Source organism: Capra hircus, chromosome 1, assembly GCF_001704415.2.
Source record: "Capra hircus breed San Clemente chromosome 1, ASM170441v1, whole genome shotgun sequence".
NCBI classification, from domain to species: domain Eukaryota; kingdom Metazoa; phylum Chordata; class Mammalia; order Artiodactyla; family Bovidae; genus Capra; species Capra hircus.
Genome location: NC_030808.1, coordinates 66,891,200 through 66,915,621, shown reverse-complemented (window position 1 = coordinate 66,915,621; position 24,422 = coordinate 66,891,200). Strand labels below are relative to the sequence as shown.

At 50.3% G+C, this 24,422-nt stretch overlaps 1 protein-coding gene across 3 annotated transcripts in view; it reads left to right on the top strand.

Moving 5' to 3' along the window:
* The window catches only part of SEMA5B (semaphorin 5B), a 201,947-nt gene extending 185,089 nt beyond the window's left edge, over positions 1–16,858 (top strand). The window contains exons 9-22 of one of the 3 annotated variants that reach the window (XM_018045697.1): positions 74–209; positions 1,386–1,593; positions 1,713–1,920; positions 8,870–8,987; positions 9,135–9,316; positions 10,448–10,591; positions 10,790–10,937; positions 11,078–11,303; positions 11,565–11,783; positions 12,222–12,392; positions 12,495–12,644; positions 12,976–13,020; positions 13,452–13,657; positions 13,894–16,858. In XM_018045697.1, coding sequence (XP_017901186.1) covers positions 74–209; positions 1,386–1,593; positions 1,713–1,920; positions 8,870–8,987; positions 9,135–9,316; positions 10,448–10,591; positions 10,790–10,937; positions 11,078–11,303; positions 11,565–11,783; positions 12,222–12,392; positions 12,495–12,644; positions 12,976–13,020; positions 13,452–13,657; positions 13,894–14,052 — 2,320 coding nt within the window. In that variant the 3' untranslated portion in view covers positions 14,053–16,858. The remainder of the gene's footprint in view (positions 1–73; positions 210–1,385; positions 1,594–1,712; positions 1,921–8,869; positions 8,988–9,134; positions 9,317–10,447; positions 10,592–10,789; positions 10,938–11,077; positions 11,304–11,564; positions 11,784–12,221; positions 12,393–12,494; positions 12,645–12,975; positions 13,021–13,451; positions 13,658–13,893) is intronic. The other 2 variants (XM_018045693.1, XM_018045703.1) reach the window with 2 other exon arrangements.

The window sequence follows — 24,422 nt, the reverse complement described above, 5'->3', positions numbered from 1 at the left end:
CTGGAGGTTGGATTTAGGGGAGGGTGCCGAGGCCTCCAGAGAAGGCAGCATCCCGCCATCTCTTGCCTTTCAGAAACAGCATCGCTGCGTCTGCTGTCTGTGCCTTCAATCTCAGTGCCATCTCCCAGGCTTTTAATGGCCCGTTTCGCTACCAGGAGAACCCCAGGGCTGCCTGGCTCCCCATCGCCAACCCCATCCCCAATTTCCAGGTACTGCCTCTCCCCCCCTTTCCCTCGCATCACATGCCACCCTGCCCCAGACTGTCAGCCACAAGCTGACGCCCAGCTCCTCAGTGTAGCTGCCAGATGTGTCCCTGCTGGTCTATGCCCATCTGTGGGGTCTGCAGGGGTTCCCTAAGAGGGTGGAAACCTCAAGACTGGAGAGAGAAAGGAAGAGCGGATGGGATGCAGAGCAAGGCAGCCTGCTCTGAGCCATCTCTAAATGTGACCCCTCACCTCCTGACAGGGAGGGAGGTCAGACCTCAGCCCTCCTCAGTATGGGGGACTGGGGGTGTGGGGCACACTCACAAGCTGTCTGGCCAGGAGTTTGCTCTCAGTCTACCCAGCATGGGTAGTGATGCCCAGAAGGTCTCTGAGTACCAGGACTGGTCAGAGCCTAGACAGGGTGGTATGAGCATCCCCAGTGTGTGATGGAGAAGCAGGAACAGCCACAGGACAAAGTAAAATACAGATGGTTGACTTTCATATCCGTCCAACTTCCTGCCCAGGGGACAGAATGGAGCAGGGAAAGACCTCAGGCTTTTCAGTCATACAGTCCTGACCCAGATCTAGCCCTCTCTATGTGTGACCTTAGGCAAGTCACTCAACCTCCTTGAGTACCTTTACCCTGATCTGGCACATTGGGATAATACCACCACCCTCATAGATACGTTGGAGGGTTGACATGCACCTGACCAGGATCCCTAGAATGATACGCACCTGACGTGCTCAGTAAATGACAGTTGCCCTCCAGCTTTGGTTTAGAAGGGGTAAGAACCTTGAGATGAGAGGGACACGGGAGAGGGAAGGCAGGGCTTGGCCCAACGTGGCCGGGTGAGGAGTGCACCAACAGAGACAGCATAAAATAACAGGACACTTGATATCTACACTCATATGATCAGCTTTTGGATAATCAAGCCCCCTTTTCATCTCCCTGTCCTCTCCACTCCTGGTACATCCCTCCTCCCCCATTTTCCCAGCTTTACTGTCCCTTAGTTCCCAAAGATGAGGGATCTTCCTGGAAGAGAGTGCAGGACCCCTAGCGGGGATGTTGGGGGTGGGGAGCAGGGGTTGGAGAATCAGGGACTGGGTAGGGAGGAAGAAGGAGGGGACCCGGGATCATGGCAGCCCGGCGGCTGGGCACGTGTGACCGGCTCCCCGCCGCAGTGCGGCACCCTGCCGGAGGTGGGCCCCAACGAGAACCTGACGGAGCGCAGCCTGCAGGACGCACAGCGCCTGTTCCTGATGAGTGAGGCTGTGCAGCCCGTGACACCGGAGCCTTGCGTCACCCAAGACAGCGTGCGCTTCTCACACCTCGTGGTGGACCTTGTGCAGGCCAAGGATACGCTCTACCACGTGCTCTACATCGGCACGGGTGAGGCCGCTCCGCCCCGCCGGTGCTCCGGGTGGGAGGGGGTGGAGGGGTGGGCGACTGGACTGCGAGGTTCCGGGGCCACCCTGAGGTTCAAGGCCACCCTGATCTGGTCCCTCCAGAGTCGGGCACCATCCTGAAGGCACTGTCCACGACGAGCCGCAGCCTCCGCGGTTGCTACCTGGAGGAGCTGCACGTGCTGCCCCCCGGGCGCCGGGAGCCACTGCGCAGCCTGCGCATCGTGCACAGCGCCCGCGCGCTCTTCGTGGGGCTGAGCGATGGCGTGCTGCGCGTCCCGCTGGAGAGGTGTGCCGCCTACCGCAGCCAGGGGTGAGTGGGCAACACGCCGCCGGATTCCCAGCGCCGATCTCTGTCGATCTCCCTGGGAACTGGAGATCCAACAGATGGAGCTTCGGAGTCAAGGTCCCCCTGGGGTGGCATCCTGACGCAGTTACGGATTGTGTGCCTTTGGGCAAGTCACTTAACTTCTCTGAGCCGTGGTTTCCTCCTCATAAATCTTTGCAGGGTTTTTGTGAAGGCTGGTTGGGATAATCTGCGCAAACCACTTATCACTCTCCCTAGGAGGAGGATGTGTTGAGCACAAGGTGGTGGCTTGTTATCCCTGTTGTCAAGCCCATAGTGAAGGCCTGGCGGCCATCTCCAGCCGATTTACTCTCAGTCCCTTCAGTTCAGAGAGGGGCCTTTATCTTTGAAACCACAGCACTTACTACCCAGATGTGAGGGCAGATGGGAGGCTATGCTCCCCAAGCTTGCCCTTCTAACTTCCCCACTTAGAAGAGGCAGAGAGATCTGGCGTGGGTAGGGTGGAGGTGAGGAGCCAAGTGGAGACCCGACATCCCGGCTGCTTCTGCCATCAGTTCTCCAAACCTTAGCTTCTAGTGGATCCACAAATTTGATAACAATGACACTGGCATTTAAGGGGGAAACAAAACCTGTCCCAAAGCCAAACACAGATGTATCTCAGACTCCTAACCACCGGAGGCTACCCTGAGCTGCCCCCCTCCCCCATTATGGAGATAATAAAAAATTGCCTGCAGCTGGTATAGCCAAGGCCCCGTGGGCTCCTGTGGCCTTTGCAACACAGGGACCTCCTGGCTGTGCCCATCTGTTCTCAAGATTTGGGAGACAAATGGCATGCCTGCTGCCAATGGTTGTTGTCCAGTCCTGGTGGAGGGTGCTAGGAACTGAGGATGGGCCTGGAGGGCCGGAGAGGAGGCTGGAAGGTCATGAGTTGACAGGGGGTGTGGTTGGGGGTAGGCTGGGAGTGGAAGGCAGTGGGCAAACACCCAAACTTCCCTCAGTCCTAATGCAGGGCTCCATCAGCAAAGCACCAAACGTGCTAAGCCCTCCCGCACTCAAAGTTCTTTGCAGGCTGTCGGCGTGAGAAGAGGGAGGCCAGATGAAACAAGGCCTGGAACACTCATTTCTCTTAGGGCTCTGGTTGGTGAGGGAAGCCTTGATGTTAATCTGACTGACGTGTGGGCAGAGACGGGGGTATATTGCAAGGGGCTTGAGTGGTGGAATTGGATACACCTGGGGCTCCACCAGCTGTATGATCTTGAGCAAGTTACTGAACCTTTTGAACTTTGGCTTTCTCAGTGGGAAAATAGGGGGAAATTGTGATGAAGCAATTTAATTTTCCACTCTAGAATTCTTGCCTGGAGACTCCCATGTAAAGCGGAGTCTGACAAGATACAGTCCATTGGGTCGCAAAGATTTAGACATGACTGAAGCAACTAACACGCACTGAGATACCAGGGGATGGGACTTGAATGCATGAATTTGGGGAGATACAATTTAGGCCATAACAGCTGAACAGATCTTCAGACATTCAGTTTTCCCACCTCTGCTGCTACTGCTGCTAAGTTGCTTCAGTCATGTCCGACTCTGTGTGACCCCATAGACGGCAGCCCACTAGGCTCCCCCGTCCCTGGGATTCTCCAGGCAAGAACACTGGAGTGGGTTGCCATTGCCCTCTCCAATGCACGAAAGTGAAAAATGAAAGGGAAGTCGCTCAGTCGTGTCCGACTCTTTGCGACCTCATGGACTGCAGCCTACCAGGCTCCTCTGTCCATGGGATTTTCCAGGCAAGAGTACTGGAGTGGGTTGCCATTGCCTTTCCCACCTCTAACATGTACAAAATCAGCTCCAGGAGGTACTGGAGAATCAGCTGGATAAAGTATGTAAGAGTATACTGTTCGGAGTTCAAGCACCAAACACACCTCGATAATTATTCCTGCAGGTCAAGGACCCATTTTATGTCCATAGGGTTGCAAAGAGTCAGACACTACTGAAGTGACTTATGTGAAGTCGCTCAGTCGTATCTGACTCTTTGCGACCACATGGACACCAGGCTCCTCCATCCATGGGATTTTCCAGGCAAGAATACTGGAGTGGATTGCCATTTCCTTCTCCAGGGGATCTGCCCAACCCAGGAATTGAACCTGGGTCTCCCGCATTGCAGGCAGATGCTTTACCATCTGAGCCACCAGGGAAGTGACTTAAGACGCATGCTATTTAATTTTGGCAAACAAACTGTAAGGATTGGGAATAATGCTCACAAAGTACCTAGTCCAGCAAGTGAGTCATCATTGGTAACTAGTGTCCTAGTTCCTTTTTTTATCTCTGCAAATGCATTTAGGGGCCATCAGCCTCCTGGGCTCTCTGGAGTCTCAGCATCTGTGACATTGAATACAGACAGCACTCCTTGGCAATGAATCATGGTGTTTCCCTCGTATCTTGTCTTCTTTAACTCTTGTGTCATTATTAAACTTTTCACACGTACCCTGTTCTTTAAGGGGATGTAAATCCTCGAAGGTAAACCCAGTGTCCCAGTATTTTCTATACTCCACCAGGGGGGCCACACCCAGCCCCATGCACAAAGTGGCCTTCCACACATGACTGATCCTGAAGTTGATTGATTATTTGGCCTTGAGAGGAGGTTGGTGCAGGAGAGGAGTGGGACTGGAAAGTGGATTGAGGCCAGCTAAGAATGCCAAGGGAGGATTTTGACTTGAATTCTGTGACTGGGGGCACTAAAGTGGTCTTTGAGCAGGGGAGTAGAGTGATGGGCAGTGTGAATAGGTGTTTTACAAAGATCAAGCAGTCAGTGGCGAGTAGCGTTGTCGCAGGGCAGATGGTTGGCCAGGGTGAGCTGCTGTGGCTCTGGGCCAGATATGATGTAATGGGGGCTGCAGTGGATGAAAGGAAGGATGGTGCCAGTTGCTTCCCCATGCACATGGTGCTGCAGACGGGGGGCAGGGAGGTCACGGAGCGTGGCCGGGTGGGACAGAAAGATAGACAGAGGTCAGTTCGGAATCTAAGACTTCTGATAAGAGGCCTTGGTGTGTACAGTAGAAACTCTACTGTACTGCTGCAGGTGGATGTAACCACGTGCGGTCTCGTTAATGAGAAGTTAACAGGATGAACAGAGTAAGCCCATGCCGCCAGCAGGCTGTGCACTCCGGGAGTCTGGGAGCCACCTGCCCATCACACTGTATCAGAATGAGTGCTGGAGCGAGGCAGTTTGTCCCAGGGTTCTACTGTGTTCCACGATAGACATTTCTTTCCTTTTTCCTCATTTCTTCCAAAGCTGGCAAGAAGCTGAGGACAGGTAAGCAGAGGCCCCTTCAGGGCCCCTCCTCTGTCCAGAATCCAGGGACTTGTCTCTAGATCCCTCCTTTCACTCAGGCAAACTTCAGCCCCATGGGGCATGACCAGGACACTGAGCTGACCACAGGGAGACCAGGGCTCACAGGAGAAGGAGCAGAGGGAATGAATGCTGACTAGCTCTACAAAGCAGTGTTTTATGCCTGAAAAACAGCCCCCTTCCTCCTTCAAGCCGCCCTGGAGTGAGGGGCCTGTCTTGCCAGCTTATCCCAACCTCCCTCCCTGGCAGAGGGTCTGGGCTCCCTCCACTGCCATTTTAAGTAATGACCACTTGCTCCCAAGCTCCACCGTGGACAGCTCTCATTGTGAAACTATGGCTACACGGTGTTGGAATCGGCCTCCTTGTAAATTCCACCATCCATCCTTGTCCTGCTTCTGAGCCCATGGAATGAACCTGTTCCCTTTTGTAATGACTGCTTGAGACACTGCAGTAAAAAAGACATGGTGATACATTATTGGTCTGAGGGCTAACTTTATGAAAGAAACTCTTAACTGCCACCCATTCCTGCCATCAGAGACACACTTTAACTCTCCTCTGCTTGGAGCTTTAATTTTCTTAAGGACATTCTCTGCTCTGGAAGCTTTGAAGTGGCCTTTAGTCAAAAGCAGCACATGTGGACAAGCAAAGAGCTCCGGTGCTGGTGCCAGGGGAGTCTCGCAGGTCCCCTCAGGCAACCTGGGCCAGGGCAGGGCAGGTGTGTCCGTGGAGAATCTGCTCTCCTTTCTTCTCTGGGAGGACTGAGTGCAGGAGAGGCTGAGGGTGAGGGATCCTGACTGAGGGGCTGGGGCCAGCATCTGCTCTGTGTCTTTCTTTGCTCTTTATCCTGTCACGGGTCAGAAATACAGGATACCTCATCTCTTGACTTGGGAACCCTGACAAAAGTGGCCCTGGAAAAGCGATTCTTTTTTTTTTTTTTTGGAAAAGCGATTCTAAAGGCTCTTATTCATTATAATCACCTGAGGAATATTTCAAAGACGCCAGTGCCTGGGCTGACTCCAGTCCTAAAGGCCCAGAAATAGGAGGGGTTTTGTTTTGTTTGCTTAAGCTGTTTTAAAAAACCCCCAGGAGATTCTAATTTGTACTCAAGACTGGGAACAACTGTTCTAGAACTGGTTAGGCCCTAGATGAAAGCAGTAGCATGAGGCAAACTGCATTCCTCCAGAATCTTCTGTTTTTACCTTGTATAAATCAATTCAAATTTTCTACTCTTATCCATTCTCTCTTCTAGCATATGGTTGTTTTTGATGGGTAGAATCATATTATTAATCACTAGTCATGGCTAGTTCTCTTTTTATTACTTAATCTGTACTGCTTGTGGAGTACCATGTCAGTGCTTCTTGAGTTTGATACCCATTTCTGAGAGCTGAGGCAAATACACTCAGGAATGGGCTTTACTGAGTTCTGATTGACTGAATCTGCTCACAGCAAATCTGGCCCAAACATCAGCGGGTAAGCAGAACCTCAAAAGCACCGGTTGCTGGGACTACTTTTGCACATGTATTGTACTTAGTCCCATGACGTCTAGTTTGACTCATTTGCTGATGAAACACCCCCAGACCAAACCATTGATCCTGAATGAAAACATGAGCGCCTGTACATTGTTTAATTTACACAAGTTGTCCTTGAGAGAACAAAGTGGAAACGTAGCAACATAGCAACAGATGAGCATTCTGGATTTCCAGGTGGGCCATGGTGTGCTTACTGGCAATCATCGAGGCTGGCAGTCACTGAAACCCCAGGCATTGTCTCACTTATATGAGGTCATAAGTTACTGGAGCAAGAGACAGCACTGTCTTTGATCTCCTCTGGCGAGGAGAGGAGCCCCGCTCTCTTCTTTATAAGGTCTTCATATAACTTCTTTTCTCTCTGGAGCCTGATATGGCCTACTGAAAATAAAGAAACTAAAGAAATAAAGAAAATAAAGAACTCCCCTGACAGGTGATTTTCCCTGAAGCTTCAAGAGAAAAGGAAGATTCTATCCTAGAGACACGAAAAGGGGCAGCCCCTTGACTCCTTTGTGTTTCCCTTCAGTGCCAGGCAGCCTTCGGCCGACGGAAAATCCCTCTGCAGACTCAGGTCGTGGCGTGGGCTCCCCCACCCTCTTTGCCATGCGGCACCTCCTTCACCCCAAGCCTCTTCTGCTTTCTACCCTCCGATTTCAGCTCCACTCTCAGTGCGCTCCTAGATTGTCCGCAGCAGGCCCACTGCCGTGGAGCAGCCAGGCCTTGTCAGAGGGAGTGGAAGTTGGGGAAAGAAAGGTAGAAGGGACCCAGGGTATCCCCTGAGATTGCGGTGGGCTCTCTCGGTGTTGGAGGGAACTTCATTCAGCTTCAGAAGCTGAGATTGTGTTTACTTAGCAATGGATAGCACATCCTGATTCCCTAATTCCCATACTCTTTTCCTCCCTCCTTGAAGTCTTATTGGTAGAGATACAATTTTTTGTTGTTAAAAACTATAGAGGACACAATGACTAAGTCAGAAGGAGAAAGGAAAGAGAGGAGCCTAGGATGTGAGAAGTGGGGGCTTTGAGGCGTGCATCGGTGTGTGAACCATTCCTCTCCTGGCTTACTGCAGATCGACGAGATCAGCCTGCCTGGGAAGGGGGACCTGGGATGTGACCCCTGCCCCATCCCAGTTTGAGCTTATTCTTATGATGTTAGTGCACTGGACTCTGGGCCCTGCCACTGAGCAGCACAAGCGTGTGGATGTCCAGGTGACCCTGGATTATGTCCCCTGCATCTATGCTTTAAGGCATGGGCCCATGGGTGTGTGAAGTCAGATACAGCCTCCAGCTGGGACGCAGAAGCGCAAGGGGAAAAGTGTGGTGGTGGTGGTGGTAGGGGGTGCCTAGATTCTAACCCTAGCTTGGTCATGTAAAATTTGTGTGATCTTAGGGAAATACCTCTTCCCTTCTCTGTGACTGTTTCTTCCTTTGTTTAACAAAAAGGTTGTATTATGGATGTCCACGATTCCCAACCTGGGTCCCACTAGAATCATCCACAAGCTTTTAAACCCCCTACCACCCACTCAGAGATTCTGGGAGTCTGGGATGGGCCCAAGTATCAGTACTTTTCAAAAAGCTCCTTTAGTGATTCTGATGTGCAGCCAGGGTTGAGAACCACTGATTCAGATCATCTGTAAGGTCCTTTCCATCACTATAATCATAGTGTCTGGCAGGGAGGTACTGCCTCTTTGGGTTTCTGCTCACCACATCTTCGCCTGTGGCCCTAGATGTGCAGTGTGGAACCCCTGACTCAGGCAAGTACTCAGACTCAGTAGTTTCTTGGTTAAGTGTGCGGGCTCTGGAGGGTAAGAGTGTGAGTCCAGGATTAGCTCTGGTTTTCCTCCATATAATGTGGGGATATTAACAGTACCTTCCTCACTGAGTTGTTGCATTGAGTTAATTCACACTTGTAAAGTGCTTAAAATGATGCCTGGCACACAGTAAGTAGCCAAGGAACTTCGTTACTGTTGTGGAAGACACCTGGATGAGAGGGGTATCCAGAGAGGAGTGTCCAGGCATATTCTTGGGATGCAGACGAGGGTGGGAGTCCAGTGGGCTTGAGGCTCCGGACCTCTGTCTGGCAGGGCCTGCCTGGGGGCACGGGACCCGTACTGCGGCTGGGATGGAAAGCAGCAGCGTTGCAGCACTCTTGAGGACAGCTCCAACATGAGCCTCTGGACCCAGAACATCACAGCATGTCCTGTGAGCACCCTTTTGTAGCCCCTACCAGGGACCTCTTCCCCCGAATTCAGGCCAACTGTCCATCAGTGTCCCCACAGCCCTAGGACCTTGTGTCTTCCCTGCTCCTGCCTTGGGTGACAGGGTCCTGCTCCCAATGTGTGTCCACAGGTGCGAAATGTGACTCGGGATGGGGGCTTTGGCCCGTGGTCACCGTGGCAACCATGTGAGCACTTGGATGGGGACAACTCAGGCTCTTGCTTGTGTCGGTCCCGAGCCTGTGACTCCCCTCGACCCCGCTGTGGGGGCCTCGAGTGCCTGGGGCCAGCCATTCACATTGCCAACTGCTCCAGGTATGTGAGGATACAGGGTTTGCCCACGGTGGCCTTGGGATGGAGTAATGGGAATGGAGCAAATGGGGCATCATCCCAGCCAGGTGTTTGCACTAAGGGACAGAAAATACTTCAGGGCTGTGTAGGAGACTGGACAGGTGGCTGAGGTCTGAGGCAGGAAACGAGCACTGGGAGAGTTTCCATGCCAGCAGGAGAGAAGTGTCTGCCTGGTGGTGCTTTGCACACAAAGAGGAAGTCTGGATAGGCATGGGAGTCACTCCCAGACGAGCTATAGCCTCAATAAGCCTTGCAGTCCCCAACTGGAAGGACAGCATGGGATGGCGGTAGCCACCTATCACTCTGAGCTTCTCTAAATGGGGGTTACAGTGCCCTCCCTGAAGGTTGTTGGGAGGGTTAAATGAGTCTCTCTCTATATATATGTAGAGAGAGAGAGGGAAAGAAAGCCGCCTACTACCTGGGGACTCCCTAAAGTGGTTAAAATAAATAATCCATAATTCCAGACACTCTTAAAATAATTTTATATCCATTTATTAACTTAACCATCACAACACCCTCATGGAGTAGGATACAATCAGTATCCTTACTTTAAAGGTAAGAGCATGATGAAACACAGAAGATTTCGATAAATCGCCCAGCCTTAAAAAAAGCCAGTTAGTTGTAGAACAAAAATTTGTAAGGTCTGCCAGCCAACAAGGCTGAAACAAAGGCTTCAGATGGGAAAGGACTGCTTCTCTAGAGAAGATGTCCTTTGTCCCTGCAAGTAGAGGCCATGTCCTGTCTCTGTGCTCTAACCATGAGGACAGCCTGATGTCTAGAAGCAGGCTTCAGATGGGAAAGGACTGCTTCTCTAGAGAAGATGTCCTTTGTCCCTGCAAGTAGAGGCCATGTCCTGTCTGTGCTCTAACCATGAGGACAGCCTGATGTCTAGAAGAAGGCTTCAAGCTATGTTCGAGGAATGAACAAATGAATGCAGGAGTACGTCATTCCTGAGATGGTTTGGTTAGGAGCTATTGTATTTCCCGTGAATGGCACGTCCTGACAACAATACAAAACTCATCTATGCAGATGTGATTAGATGGGCGAGGCTAGGACTCAGAGGGTCATTGTCTCTGCCCCCTCTGGCCCCACCAGGAACGGGGCATGGACACCGTGGTCGTCTTGGGCCCTGTGCAGCACCTCCTGTGGGATCGGATTCCAGGTCCGCCAGCGGAGCTGCAGCAACCCTGCGCCGCGCCACGGGGGCCGCATCTGCGTGGGCAAGAGTCGGGAGGAGCGGTGAGCTAGGGTGTGGCTGGAGGTTTCCGCGACAAGCCAGCCCCGAGGTCCCCGACTTCCCGGGCCCCCCAGAAGGTGGTCTGGATTCTCCGGGTGATCCAATGGACCCTCGTTTTCCCAATTTTCCCAAGTCTCACAATCCCAGTGACCTCTCATAGGAAAAGGAGGAGTAATGACTCCCCCTGTTCTGCACCTCAGGTTCTGTAACGAAAACACGCCTTGCCCGGTGCCCATCTTCTGGGCATCCTGGGGCTCCTGGAGCAAGTGCAGCAGCAACTGTGGGGGCGGCGTGCAGTCGCGCCGCCGGACCTGTGAGAACGGCAACTCCTGCCCGGGCTGCGGCGTGGTGAGGGTCCGGCCGAGGCGGGGGCGGGGGCGGGATGCTTGGACCCGCAGCCCCGGGTAGGGCAGACGGGGCGGGATCGGAGCGCAGGGGCAGGCCAGGGTCTGCACGCCTGTGAAACAGCACCGGATCTCACCCCGAAGGAGTTCAAGACGTGCAACCCCGAGGCCTGCCCCGAAGTGCGGCGCAACACGCCGTGGACGCCGTGGCTGCCGGTGAACGTGACCCAGGGCGGGGCGCGGCAGGAGCAGCGCTTCCGCTTCACTTGCCGCGCGCCGCTGCCCGATCCCCACGGGCTGCAGTTTGGCCGGAGGAGAATGGAAACCAGAACTTGCCCGGCGGACGGCTCAGGAGCCTGCGACACCGACGGTACAGCCCCAGGGCGATGGGGGCGGGGAAGTAGGGGGAGGTGGAGTGAGAGCTGGGGGACGCGTGGGCGGGGAAGGGTTGTGGTTTGGGAGAAGGCTTAGGTGGCGCTAGTGGTAAAGCACATGCCTGCCAATGCAGGAGATGTAAGAGATGCTGGTTCGATCCCTGGGTTGGGAAGATTCCCTGGAGGGCATGGCAGCCTACTCCACGACTGAAGCGACTTAACATTTTGGCTAAAGCCAGCGCCCTCTGTTCCTCCAGCCCTGGTAGAGGATCTCCTGCGCAGCGGGGGCGCCTCCCCGCTCATGGTGAGCGGGGGCTGGGCCGCCTGGGGCCCATGGTCCTCCTGCTCCCGGGACTGTGAGCTGGGTTTCCGCGTCCGCAAGAGAACATGCACGAACCCCGAGCCCCGCAACGGTGGCCTGCCCTGCGTGGGTGACGCCGCCGAGTATCAGGACTGCAACCCGCACACTTGTCCAGGTAACCCTCCACTAAGGAATCTTGCCCAGGGAACCTCTCGCCCAGGGAACTCCCAGGCATCCCCAGGCCTCAGCTCAAGCGTGGAGACCACTCCTCTCCGCCCATTCTGCACACGGGGCCCCAGAGCAATTTCTTTGGCCCCTGAAAATGGACACAGCAGCGACTCCCAGGGACCAGGCATTTCCTCACCCTCTGTGCTGCTGTTTTCTCTTCCCTAATGGGTCAGCCAGAGAAGGTGCTTAATTTGACATGGAGTTGGTTTTGGGGGTCTTCTCTGCAGCCTGAATTTCCCCTGCCTCCCCTGAGGGAAGGGGGCACTCCCTCACAGTGGGCTGTAGGGGTGGGGTGGCCCGGGCAGAGTGACCTGGGATGGGGAAAAGACTGCCTTGGGCCCTGCCTGCACCCGCGGCCCCTCTTCACACACTCCATGCCTTGCAGTGAGGGGTGCCTGGTCTTGCTGGACCGCTTGGTCCCCGTGCTCCGCCTCCTGTGGTGGCGGCCACTACCAACGCACCCGTTCCTGTACCAGCCCAGCACCTTCCCCCGGCGAGGACATTTGTCTCGGGCTGCACACGGAGGAGGCGCTGTGTGCCACACAGGCCTGCCCAGGTACTGAGTGCGTCTGGCAGGATCTGGGGAGCAATTTTGGAGCCTGGCCATCCCCACTATGAGATCTGAGGAGTTAACTTCATCCCAACCCACAACCCACAGAAGGCTGGTCACCGTGGTCTGAGTGGGGTGCATGCACTGAGGACGGCGTGCAGAGCCGCGACAGGCACTGTGAGGAGCTGGCCCCTGGGCCCAGCGCTTGTTCTGGAAACAGCAGCCAGAGCCGCCCCTGCCCTTACAGCGAGATTCCTGGTGGGTCTTCTAGCCAGCACCTTCACACCCACCCTTTCTGCTCTGAGTCCCCAACTTCCTTCCCCTTCTGAACTATTCTGGGGGTTGCGGGATGAAACACCAGAGTGGGACGTCCACACACTTCGGGCCTTTGTCCCTTCTCATCTAGTGGATGGACCAACCCTTCTTAGAGGTGAGGTTCGGGGGGAGACAAAGGGGAGTGAAAGTCGCCAGTCCCAGTCCCACAGGTTACTGCTGACCCAGGGGTCCTTCGAGAGAGACATACTGAGCCCTAAGAGCCCATCCCCTCCCCTCCCTGCCTCTGACACCCACTCTGCTTGTCTTTGTGCAGTGATCCTGCCTGCCTCCAGTGTAGATGAGGCCACCAGCTGTGGAGGTAAAAGGAACCTGCCCCAGCTCACAACGCTGCATTTCTGCCCACCACCACCCCTACAAGGAGGAGGCCCACCTACTCCAAAATCTGGAGTCTACTTCTTGCTCTAGACATGCAGACCTTGTTGAGGTCCTGCACTGCTTTAGACCATATGTAGGGGAGTCCAGGCAGTTCTGCCCTTGTCCCCCAACTAAGAAGTGGTTGTCTAGTCTGTATTCAAGAGGAGTCACGCAACTCTACACCACTGGCTGCCTCTGACCCAAGCCACAGGTGGTCCTGTGAGACAGGTCCCTGGTGAAAAGGCCACTCAGCCCTCTTATTTCTGTAGCTCTGGCCTGAAAGCCCTTTATGTCTCAGAGCCTCCTCTCAGAAGGCAGTTGGTGGGGGGTCTTCACAGTGGCCCTTTCCTTACTTCTGGCCTCTTGCTCTCCCAGGGTTCAGTCTCATCCACCTGGTGGCCACAGGTATCTCCTGCTTCCTGGGCTCTGGGCTGCTGACCTTGGTGGTGTACCTGTCCTGCCAACATTGCCAGCACCAGTCCCAGGAGTCTACGCTCGTCCATCCCGCCACCCCCAACCACCTGCACTACAAGGGTGGGGGCACCCCCAAGAATGAGAAGTACACACCCATGGAATTCAAGGTGGGAGCTCTCCTGTAGAAGCAGGGGCTGGGTGAAGGGTACAGGGGTCCTGGCCCTAAGCTGGGCATCACTGGGATGGGCTCTCAGAGGGGGCAGTGGTATTATAAATAGAACACTGTGTCAACAGCCAGAATGTTCTCTCATCGATGGGCTCCCGACTTCCTTGCCCTGGCCTGTTCCCTTGCCCCATCTCTGCTTTTCACCCTTTCCTCTCTGGTTCCTCCCTTCTCCCACAGACCCTGAACAAGAATAACCTGATCCCTGATGACAGAGCCAACTTTTACCCATTGCAGCAGACCAACGTGTACACGACCACCTACTACCCAAGCCCACTGAACAAACACAGCTTCCGGCCTGAGGCCTCACCTGGACAACGGTGCTTCCCCAACAGCTGATATCACTGTCCTGGGGACTTGGGCTCCTTGCCTTCCAAAGGCACAGAGCAGGTGGCGATGGGACGGTGGAGCCAGTTTGGTGTTCTCCCTCTGCAGTAGGCCAGGAACTTGCTGCCTTGCCTTGCGGGGGTCCCATCCGGCTTCAGAGAGCTCTGGCTGGCAGTGACCATGGGGGAGAGGGCTGGCTTCAGGCTGGCACGTGGCTGCAGTTCTGGCTCAGCCCAGGTCTCTCATGGCCTGCTTGCAACCCACCATCGTGCTGATCTCCCCTGCCATGTCTGGGCTGTGGACCTGCTAGGCGTGTGAGGGAATTGGAGCGTGAGGCATCAGGAAGGCAGGCTCTTAGGTTTGGGCTGGAAATGATGGCCTGTGTGGCTCTCATGGGCTGAGTCTGCCCCTCTCTGGCTGGCCCCAGGAAGGCCTGGGGTGCATCCCGATTATCTTGGAAAGAAATTAATCTAATGGCCCTAATAGTTCTGGATTCTCTGCCCAGGGCTGGGCCATCGTGGTGCTGCCCCAGTATGACATGGGGACCAAGGCTGGCCCAGGCTGTCCACCTTCTCCTAGCAGTCTGAACATGGCCCAGGGACGTCCCTCCGGTCAGAGGCAGTGGGGACTAGGGGCTGGAGGCTGATCTTTGCTGAGAAGTCCTTTAATCTGGGCTGGCACATCCCTCAGCCTTTCCTTCAGAGTGCACGAATGGTAGCCCAGGAGCAAGGAAGGCAGGAGTCCAGCCCCCATGCGGCTCTGGAGACTGCCTTCCAGTTGCTGCTCGATGTAGCTGTTGGCTGAGACCTGCTTGGGAGTCTGTGCTGGCCCCTCATCTGTTCAGGAACATACACACACGTACACACACAATCACAATCTGCTACAGCAACAAAAAGGATGTTAGGCTGTGGCATGATTAATTAAAGATGATACCCAGTCTCCAAATGTAACGTTGTCTTTGTACATATGTTTGTGGGCTCTTCTTGGCATCATCTGATCAATTAGGGTAATGCACTGGGGTGACAGATGGTCTTCTCATGGTGGGGCAGATGACCCAGGAGAGTTTGACTTTAATAGAGGATAACTTGCCATTTGTGAATAAATCTCCACACACATGTTGTGCTAAACCCTTGTTGGAAAAGAGGTTACAGATAAACAAATTCACAAGTAGGGACACAGAAAACTCAAGGCAGTACAATAGGAAATGTCTGCCTGTTCCCTTAGCAGCACTATCAGGCTCCACAGTGGAAATATCTGAGTCCAGCAGGGGAGTATTAATGAGGGGTATTTTATGAGGTATTTACACTGCTGAGTTTAATAAATCAAAATTGACCGAGAAATGAGTAAGCCTGTGAGGTGGGGGAAGCCTGCTGTAGTTTTTGCTGGATTAAATCAAAATAGCCTCAAAGTCTCAGCCCAGGAAATCAGTGCTTCCATTTTGGATGAGACTGATGGACATGATAAATTTAGAGAGCAATTTCCTAACTTAATTGGCTGGATCAATTCTTACAGGATTCCCAGCAAAATCTACTTGTAGGATAGGCTGTAAAGTGTGAGATCCTGGGGAAAGAGGAGGCAGAGAGTCTTGGGGAGGAGAGGGGGAGGAAGAAAAGAGCATTCCGGGCCCGTGTGTCTTGGAGAACTTTGTGCTCACCAGGACAAGGGCAACAGCAGTAGCCTCAGGCTGAGGTGGAGCCCAGTCAGAGCTCAGGGGACATACGAGCATTTCTGGGGATTCCTGCTCACCCTGTGAATGCAGAGCTTGTAGGGGTCTGTGCTAGATCTTGGGGCTTTGGATTCCCTTGGACTTTGTAGAGACAGGGAAGTTCAAGAGTGTTCCAGGGCCCAGGGTGCCTGCTTCACAGGGTTCACTCACATGTGCCTGGTACTGTTCAGGTCTGGAGGAAGTAGTCATGGAGAATTCCTGTGGCATGCCCAGCCACTGGGACTGGAATGGCAACAGTGGGAGGTAACCCCATGTGTCATGGCAAAATACACACCACACATGCACGCACGCACACACATACACACACTGAATTCTTTGTTCATAAAACCTGTTGTGTTTTTGGAGGCATGACCATTCATAACTCTGGAAAGGATCCACACTGCATGCAATTAGCTTGCATGGATGGCACAGGCTACTTCATAGCCTGGCCCAGAACTGAGGAAAACGGAAATGTGCTCCCTGATGAGGGTGTGATGCTCTCTGGCAGGTGCTTGAGGCCACATGGATGGCTGCATAGTATCAGGGAGCTAAAGTGGGAAAGAAAAAGGGGCTTCACTGGCTCAGCTGGCCCAGCAAGAAGCTCCAGCAAGAGGGAGGAAGATGCCAGGTTGGGTGCTCCAAGCCTTCTTGGGCCCTCTTGTCTCAAAATAACTCTGTGTGTGTGTGTGCGCATTTTCTTCTTATTAAAGTAATATACTTTCACTGTGGAAAATTTAGAGAACTCAGGAAACCAAAAAGTACAATTAACAGTTATGTTGAAAAACAAAGCAGAGACTTGGGGAATGTAAATAAATGTGGTATCTCAACATCACTCCAAAAATATAGAGAACAAAAAACAAAAGCTCTGTCACTATTTTCAATAAAACTAGGATGTATCTGTAATCCCAAATCATAATACATGAAGACAGAAAGCAGATGAAGGAACAGCAATCATCTAGTAGGGTGGATGTGGGTCAAACCTGAGCACTCAATTTCAGAAGGAATCAGAAGTTGGAAGAATAAAGTATCAGGGAAGGTGGGGTTAAGGTAGGAGCCTTAAAAAGAGAGGGCTTGGTTCATTTCTCCAGGATGAAGAAAGAGCTGGGCACCTTTTTCCTGTTAGGACAGATGAGATTCAGAACAAAAACTGGCCTCCTTTCTCTGGTGGCAGACACTGGCCACGTGGTGGACAGTTATTGGGACCCAGAGTACAGAGTTCTTGTCTCATAGCCCAGTCCTTGAGCAGCTCAACTGTAACCCTTAAGCAGCCAAGGTTAGGAGCCCATTAACAACGCAAAGAGATCATCTTCCCACATGGTCAGGCAGGTGAGGCGGTACACCTGGGCTTCCCCCACTAGAGGCTGGATTCCAAGCCCTGGTTCCAAAGTCAGACAGCACAATTTAAGCCTCTATATTCAAGTTAAATTTTAGTTTGATTTAGCACATGTCACCTGGACAGAGAGGATACTGACCAAACTTGCTTTGACATCTGGCAATGGACAGGCTCTATTCCTGTAGTACCCATTCTGCTTATTCATTGTGTTGGAGAATGGGTGTTGGACAGACTGTCAAGGACTCTTGTCTCCAGCTTTACCTCTCACCACCTGTGTGATCTCAGCAAATCTCTTCCCTCTTTGGTTTCAGTTTTCTGGTCTGTGTAATGTCAGGGTTGGGCCAAGGGTCCCTACCAACTACTGTGATTCCTAAGCTTTGGGAAAAATTCTTGCACATGGTGCTTTTTCCTCTCTGATGCTAGCTAGCCATGTGTTCCCGTGTTGCTTGGGCCCCGTCTCTGGGATCTCTAACTTGTCTCAGAGTGTGCTGTGCTACTCGGCGCTGGGTCATATTCAGGGGAAACCAGGTACCCTGAACCCACTGTCCTCATGCAGGAACCTGGGGAAATGTCTTTCTCAGTCTGCCATCCTTGATTCCTGGGCGCCAAGTTCCCCACTTCCCTAAGGCAGATGAAGGTAGACAATGGATACACATGTATATAATGTGTGTTTGTATGTCACCAAAGCAAGGAGATCCAACCAGTCCATTCTGAAGGAGATCAGTCCTGGGGGTTCTTTGGAAGGAATGATGCTAAAACGGAAACTCCAATACTTTGGCCACCTCATCCGAAGAGTTGACTCATTGGAAAAGACTCTGATGCTGGGAGGGATTGGGGGCAGGAGGAGAAGGGGACGACAGAGGATGAGATGGCTGGATGGCATCACCGACTCGATGGACGTGAGTTTGAGTGAACTCTGGGAGTTGGTGATGGACAGGGAGGCCTGGTGTGCTGCAATTCATGGGGTCGCAAAGAGTCGGACACGACTGAGCGACTGAACTGAACTGAACTGAAAGCTTGCCTTTGACCTTGTTTTTTGTTGTTTAGTCACTGAGTCATGTCAGACTCTTTGTGACCCCACGAACTGCAGAACACCAGGCTTCCCTGTCCTTCACTAACTCCTGGAGTTTGCTCAAACTCATGTCCACTGAGTCAGCAATGCTATTTAACCATCTCATCTTCTGTCAACCCCTTCTCCTCCTGCCCTTAGTCTTTCCTCGCATCAGAGTCTTTTCCAATGAGTCTGCTTTTCACATAAGGTAGCCAAAATGTTGGAGCTTCAGCTTCAGCATCAGTCCTTCCAATGAATATTCAGTGTTGATTTCCTTTAGGATTGACTGGTTTGATCTCCTTGCTGTCCAAGGGACTTGATATTCAGCCAAAAATCTGTGAATTGACCTTCAGCCCCAGCTTTTGGAAGTTTAATTGTAACATGGGCGGAGCACATGCCCATTATCAGCCAGCTGAGATCTGCCTCTTCACCAGGGCCTGGGCACTGGTGGGAGGACCCAGATTGGGTGCTGGACGAGTGCTCCCCGGCGGGGTAACTGGCAGGCACAAGGACCCCCTGCTCTTAACCAGAACTGGACCTTGGAGGGTGAAAGTTGAGTCTTGGGGCCTTGTCCTTTCTTGTCAGAACAGAGAGTAACATTTGCTTGGTGGAGATGTAAAGGAACATTATTACCTGACTGTGACTGACCTGCAGAGCAAAGGATCTGACACCGAGATGTTTGCTACAACTAACCATGCGTCTCCCTCCCCTTTCCTAGGAAAGGGCTTTCTGAAAGCTTTGAGGGAGTTTGGGGATTTTAAGGCATGAGCCACCCAGCTCCTTCTGGAGCCCTGCAGTAAACCTTTCTCTGCTCCAAGTTCCGATGTTTTGATATTGTTTGGCCTCGCTGTGCAGCAGCCACACGGACTCGCATTCAATAACATAAATGTGCAGTTTTTCATCACTTAAAGCACCCGAGCTTGTGCCTGAGCTACAGCTGTGGTTAATAGGTTACCATTATATCAATTCAGCTTGTCAACTCTGGTGACATGCACAGGGCACACCATTTAGATTTATTGTTAATAGATCACACTCACTATAAATGTCTAGATGAATCTTGAAGTGAAATCTCTATACTTCATATGTTGAAATTCAATTAGTCGGCTGAACTATATATGCATATTTATTACTGTAAGAGTAAAATGCTCCAATTATAATGATTGTGAAAGCTGCTAATTTTATGTTCAAATACAATTATGCCCTTTAAAATTAGCAAATGAATAGGGAACAAGACAATTAAACAATTAAAAGAATATTGAGAGACAATGGTAGCTAGATAACTTTAGGAAGAACATTATAGTCTGTGAACTGTGTTCTCAGTCACTCAGTAACGTCCAACTCTTTGCGACCCCCTGGACTGTAGCCCACCAGTCTCCTCTGTCCATAGGATTTTCCAGGCAAGAATGCTTGACTAGGTTGCAATTTCCTCCTCCAGGGGATCTTCCCAATCCAGGGATGGAAACCTGTGTCTCTTGCATCTCCTGCATTGGCAGGCAAATTCTTTACCACTGTACCACCTGGGAAGCCCATTAATTTAAAATAATACAGGGCAGAATAATAGAGATTTGATTAAATCATAATTCTAATATTTGCCAACTGGCTTGGTGTCTATTATTCATTATGTTAAACAAAATAATCTTTAACCATTATGTTTAAATGTTGGTATTTAATTCCATTTTGGTTATGAGCTTTTCAAGAATAAAGTCTATTTGGGAATTCACATCTTATCAAAATGGATTTTTAGAAAAGAATGTCAGTTTTTCGACTTCAACATTTTGTGTGCAGAAAATATTACCAAAGTATGTATAATATCCATGGCAAATCACCTTTAATCTAGACATAATACAAAACATAAAAGGAATGGAGAAAAGAAAAAAGTCCAGGAAACTATAATATCCAAAAACATCCCAGGTTTCTCTACTGTTCTCAGTGAAGTGAGCATCTATTTAGCACCACAAAACTGCAGCTGACCACAATGAGCAATTATTAATATTCTTCCTGCACTGTGATGTCAAGCTTAAAATTTAAATATGAAATATTAATCATTTAATTTAATTTTAATCGCAAAATTATAAGAATAATTACATTCTTTGTGATGAGATTTTAGATTAATTCCTAAAATCCCAGACGTGATCACACACATCTCAGAGAGGCACACATCTCCGAGGTGCTCCCTTCTCTCTGCCCCCCACTGTGGTCCTGTCCCCCAGGTACCTGGTCAGACCCCTCTGAGGGCCCCCACCACTCCTGTTCCTTTTTTGTCATCAAACCATGTCTGCTCAATAGCCAAGGTTTCCTGGGTCTCCGTTCTCTTAACTGGATGAGCAGAATCCAGCTTCAGTGTGACGGTTGACACTGCCTTATAATTAAGACTAACCTCAATAGAAGAAAGGAGCAGACCACAGTGCCAGAGAAAGTGGCTGAGCTGGTTGAGAGGGTGGGATTCTCTAACTGGGGGGCACACTCCACTCTCCAGCTGTTGTTCTCTTCTGCCTCCTGCCTCCTCCCAAGTACCGTGCTGAGGAGATTCTCCACCCACAGAGTGTAAGACTGACTTGGCCTGTGACCTTCACCTTTAAATTTCCTTTCAGAGAAGAGAGGAGTTTGAGATGTTTGGTTTGCTTTCCCGGGCCCCTCCAGGAACAGTCAATGTGCCAAGGTAAATCTACTATCTGAGCATGGTATCTGCCTCTCCCAGGAGCATGCCCAGAACTCAGCCAGCACTGGCCTCCACCGCTAGTTCTTTTGTGAGAGGTAGTACGGTGGTTAAATGTAGCAGTGGTAGTATTGCCTTTAAAAAAAAAACAAAAACACCTTTCTGAAAGAATTTTGAAAACTTTAGTTACACCCTTATAATTTTTACATTGACATCTAACTTTTTCATCACAGCTTAAAGTGCTACAAAGGATGTAATTTCTGGCATATTGAAAATACTGCCATTTAAAAATAAAACCATTCTTTTAAATGTAACTAATAGCATCTAAGAGCTTCCCAGGTGGTGCTTGTGGTAAAGAACCCTCCTGCCAACACAGGAACCATTCTCTGAATGTCTTTATGTCTGAGACATGAGATGTGTGTTCTTCCCTGGGTGGGGAAGATCCCCTGGAGGAGGGCATGGCAACCCACTCTAGTATTCTTCCCTAGAGATCCCACGGACAGAGGAGCCTGGCAGTCTACAGTCCATGGGGTCACAGAAAGTCAGACATGACTCAAGTGACTTAACAATAGCATCGAAAAAACAAAGCATTAAAAAAAAATACAGGAAAAGCTCTACTTTAATGATTGAAAATTTTTCATTGTTCCTTTTTCCCTTTGAATGGGTATGTTCCCACAGAATATTATATATTCCCACAGAATTTCACCCTAATGTAATACACTTTTAATCTTGAAAGTCTTTTATTGTTTGCACTATCATACTTCTTTGCAACTAAAACATATCTGTGAAAAGAAATGCTAATTTTTTAAAAGTATAAGTTAAAAATTATTTGGGATCAAGATACCACGATTATTATTAACATCAAACATAGACATACTTGAAATTTGACTGTTATTAAATGTAAAGTTAAGTTTTAGAGGGCAGCAGTTTAGAATTTATCACTAGAATGAGAAAGATTAACAGCAGAGAGACAGAGTGAGTGTGTTAGGGCTTACAAAGCATGCATCAGTAATTATTGTCAAGTGCCTTTTTTACAGAAGAATCCACAATATACTCCCGGTAGAATGTGGACATTGAAATCTATGGTAGGAATTTAGAACAATATAGAAGTTGGCAATGATAACAAGGAAGCGATGATATTCATCTTTTTCTTGTAATCAAGTAATGCATCAATGTAAAAGATGAGTATGGATTTATGGTATTTGGTAATGTTTTGACAAAATTTAATAAAAACCAATAAAATGTTTAGAAGAAAGAATAGGAGAAAATCTTCATGAGCTTGGGGTAGGCAAGGATTTTATATGACATTCAAAGCACAGTCCGTAAAAGAAAACTGCTAAATCATACTTCATCAAAATAAAGAACTTCTCTTGGAAAGACCCTGTTAAAAGAGTTAGAAGATAACCCACTGGGCTGGGAATTCCCTGGTGATCCAGTGTAGCACTGCATGCTTTGACTGCCTAAAGCTTGGGTGCAAACCCTGGCCAGGGAGCTAAGATCCCACAAGCCACGTGGTGTGGCCAAAGGGGAAAAACAGGAGGTAATCCACTGGTGAGGAGAAAACACTGGTAAATCCAGAATATATAAAGAGCTATCAAGGTGCAGTAACAAGAAAACAAAGAACCCAAGAATAAATGTGCAAAAGTCTTGAAAGACCTTTCCCCAGAAAAAGATGATGAACGCCAAATAAACATGTGGAAACATGCCATTTGCCATTGGAAAAACACGCGAATTAAAACCACAGTGAGGTACCCTAACAACTATTAAAATGGCTAAAATGGAAAAGACTGATCGTACCAAGTGTGAATGTGAAATGGGACAACCACTTCAGAAAATAGTTTGGCAGCTTCTTAAATAAACATATATTTACTGTATAATCCAGTCATTCCACTCCTAAATATTGACTGAAGAGACAGGAAAGTATACTTCCATACAAAGACACAAATGTTCATAGCACTTGTATTTGTAAGGGCCAAAAAATCAGATATAGTCTAAACATCCATTACCAGGTGAAGGGATAAACAAATTGTGGTATATTCATACAATGGGTACATTCAGCAATAAGAAGGAGCAAAATATTGATGCATGGAGCAATTGAACGAATAAGTGAAAGGAACTAGAGAAAAAGAAAGAATATCTACTGTATTGTTCCATGTATATACAATTCTAGAAAATGAAACATCTGAAATGGCAGAAGGCAGATCAGTGACTGCCTGGGGATGGGATATGGTTGACGGGGCAGGTGGAGGGAAGGATGTTAGAGAGGCAACAGGTGAGTTCATTTATCTTGATGGCGGCAGTGGTTTCACGGGTATGCGCGTGGAGCACAGAGCTTGTGTCATATACTTTAAATACCCGAGGCTAACTGCATGTCTGTTCTATCTCCATAAAGCTGTTCAAAAGCGTGAATACATGCCCAAGAAAATACAAAATACTAACTTAGTTCTTAGAATATTTCCTTTACTTGAAGGTGTACTATTTAGCTACCTGAAGTACACAGGGAAACACCTTCCTCCCCCTCGTTGAAAGGCTCTGGATTTTGCCCACAGGGAGGGCTGGGTGACAAAGGACTCTCTCAAAGCTCTTCCTCCAGCTGAGAGTGGGGAAGAGACAGAGAGGAGGAGCCTCCAAAGCCCCGGGCTTCACTGCAATCTCAGACATTCTGAGATACAGTTAGGTAAGGCTGCAGCCCTGACAGGCATGTATCAGGTGGGAGAAGTCAGGTCCTGCCACCTTTACCGCCTCTCACGGATCTCAGCCCCGACCTTGAGTTGGCAGCTGCTCTCTCTGATGGTTTGAGGAAAGGGAGTACTTGGTTTTCTTAAATCTGTCACTCTGCAAAACTCTTGTGCTCACGTGCCCTGGGCTGAAGGCCCCTGACACAGAGGGATTGTCACTAACATGGGCCCCTGGACTCTTTTAGTTACTAGAAATTGAGGCCAGATGAGAATTCCATGCAAGGCTTTATTGGGGTTTGTGCTGTAGCACAAGGCAGTGAAAACAAGTAACAGCTGCCTTTGTGCACTCTGGGACAGGAGCAGCTTGGGTCCTTAAAGGGGTTAACAACAGGTGGGTCATTGGCTGGGCAGGAGACATAGCTTAGGTGGTCTGCCCACCCTCTTGGTGGTGTCATGAGCGGGGATTATGGATAGCGTACCCTGCTTTTGCTCTTGGGACCTCAGAAATGGCAGTTGGTTTGTTGCCTTTTTTGTATCTTGTTGTCCATAATTAGTCCCACCTGTGCTCTGTGCAGTTATGTTTAATCCCTTATAATTTCTTTGTATTCCATTGCCCGAGGAGATGTGTGTCCAGGGCCAAACACTCCAGTGTAGGTCCCAGGTTCCAGCCTAACCATGATGACCCTGGACTTTCGAATTCTAGACCCAGCATTTACTGTGATATGTGAGGTAGGAACAGTGACACTTACCTTGCAGGTCTGTTGTGAAGAGTAAATTGACTCTAGAACAGGGCCTTGTACAAAGGCTGGCCACGCAAATACACTGTTCTTAGGAAAGCTCCTTTACTCGTGTGTGTGTGTGTGTGTGTGTGTGTGTGTGTGTGTGTGGGTATGAGACACAGCCTTGTCCAGGACCTACTTCCTCCTGGTTGGAGCCCAGAGCCCTGTAGCCACAACCTG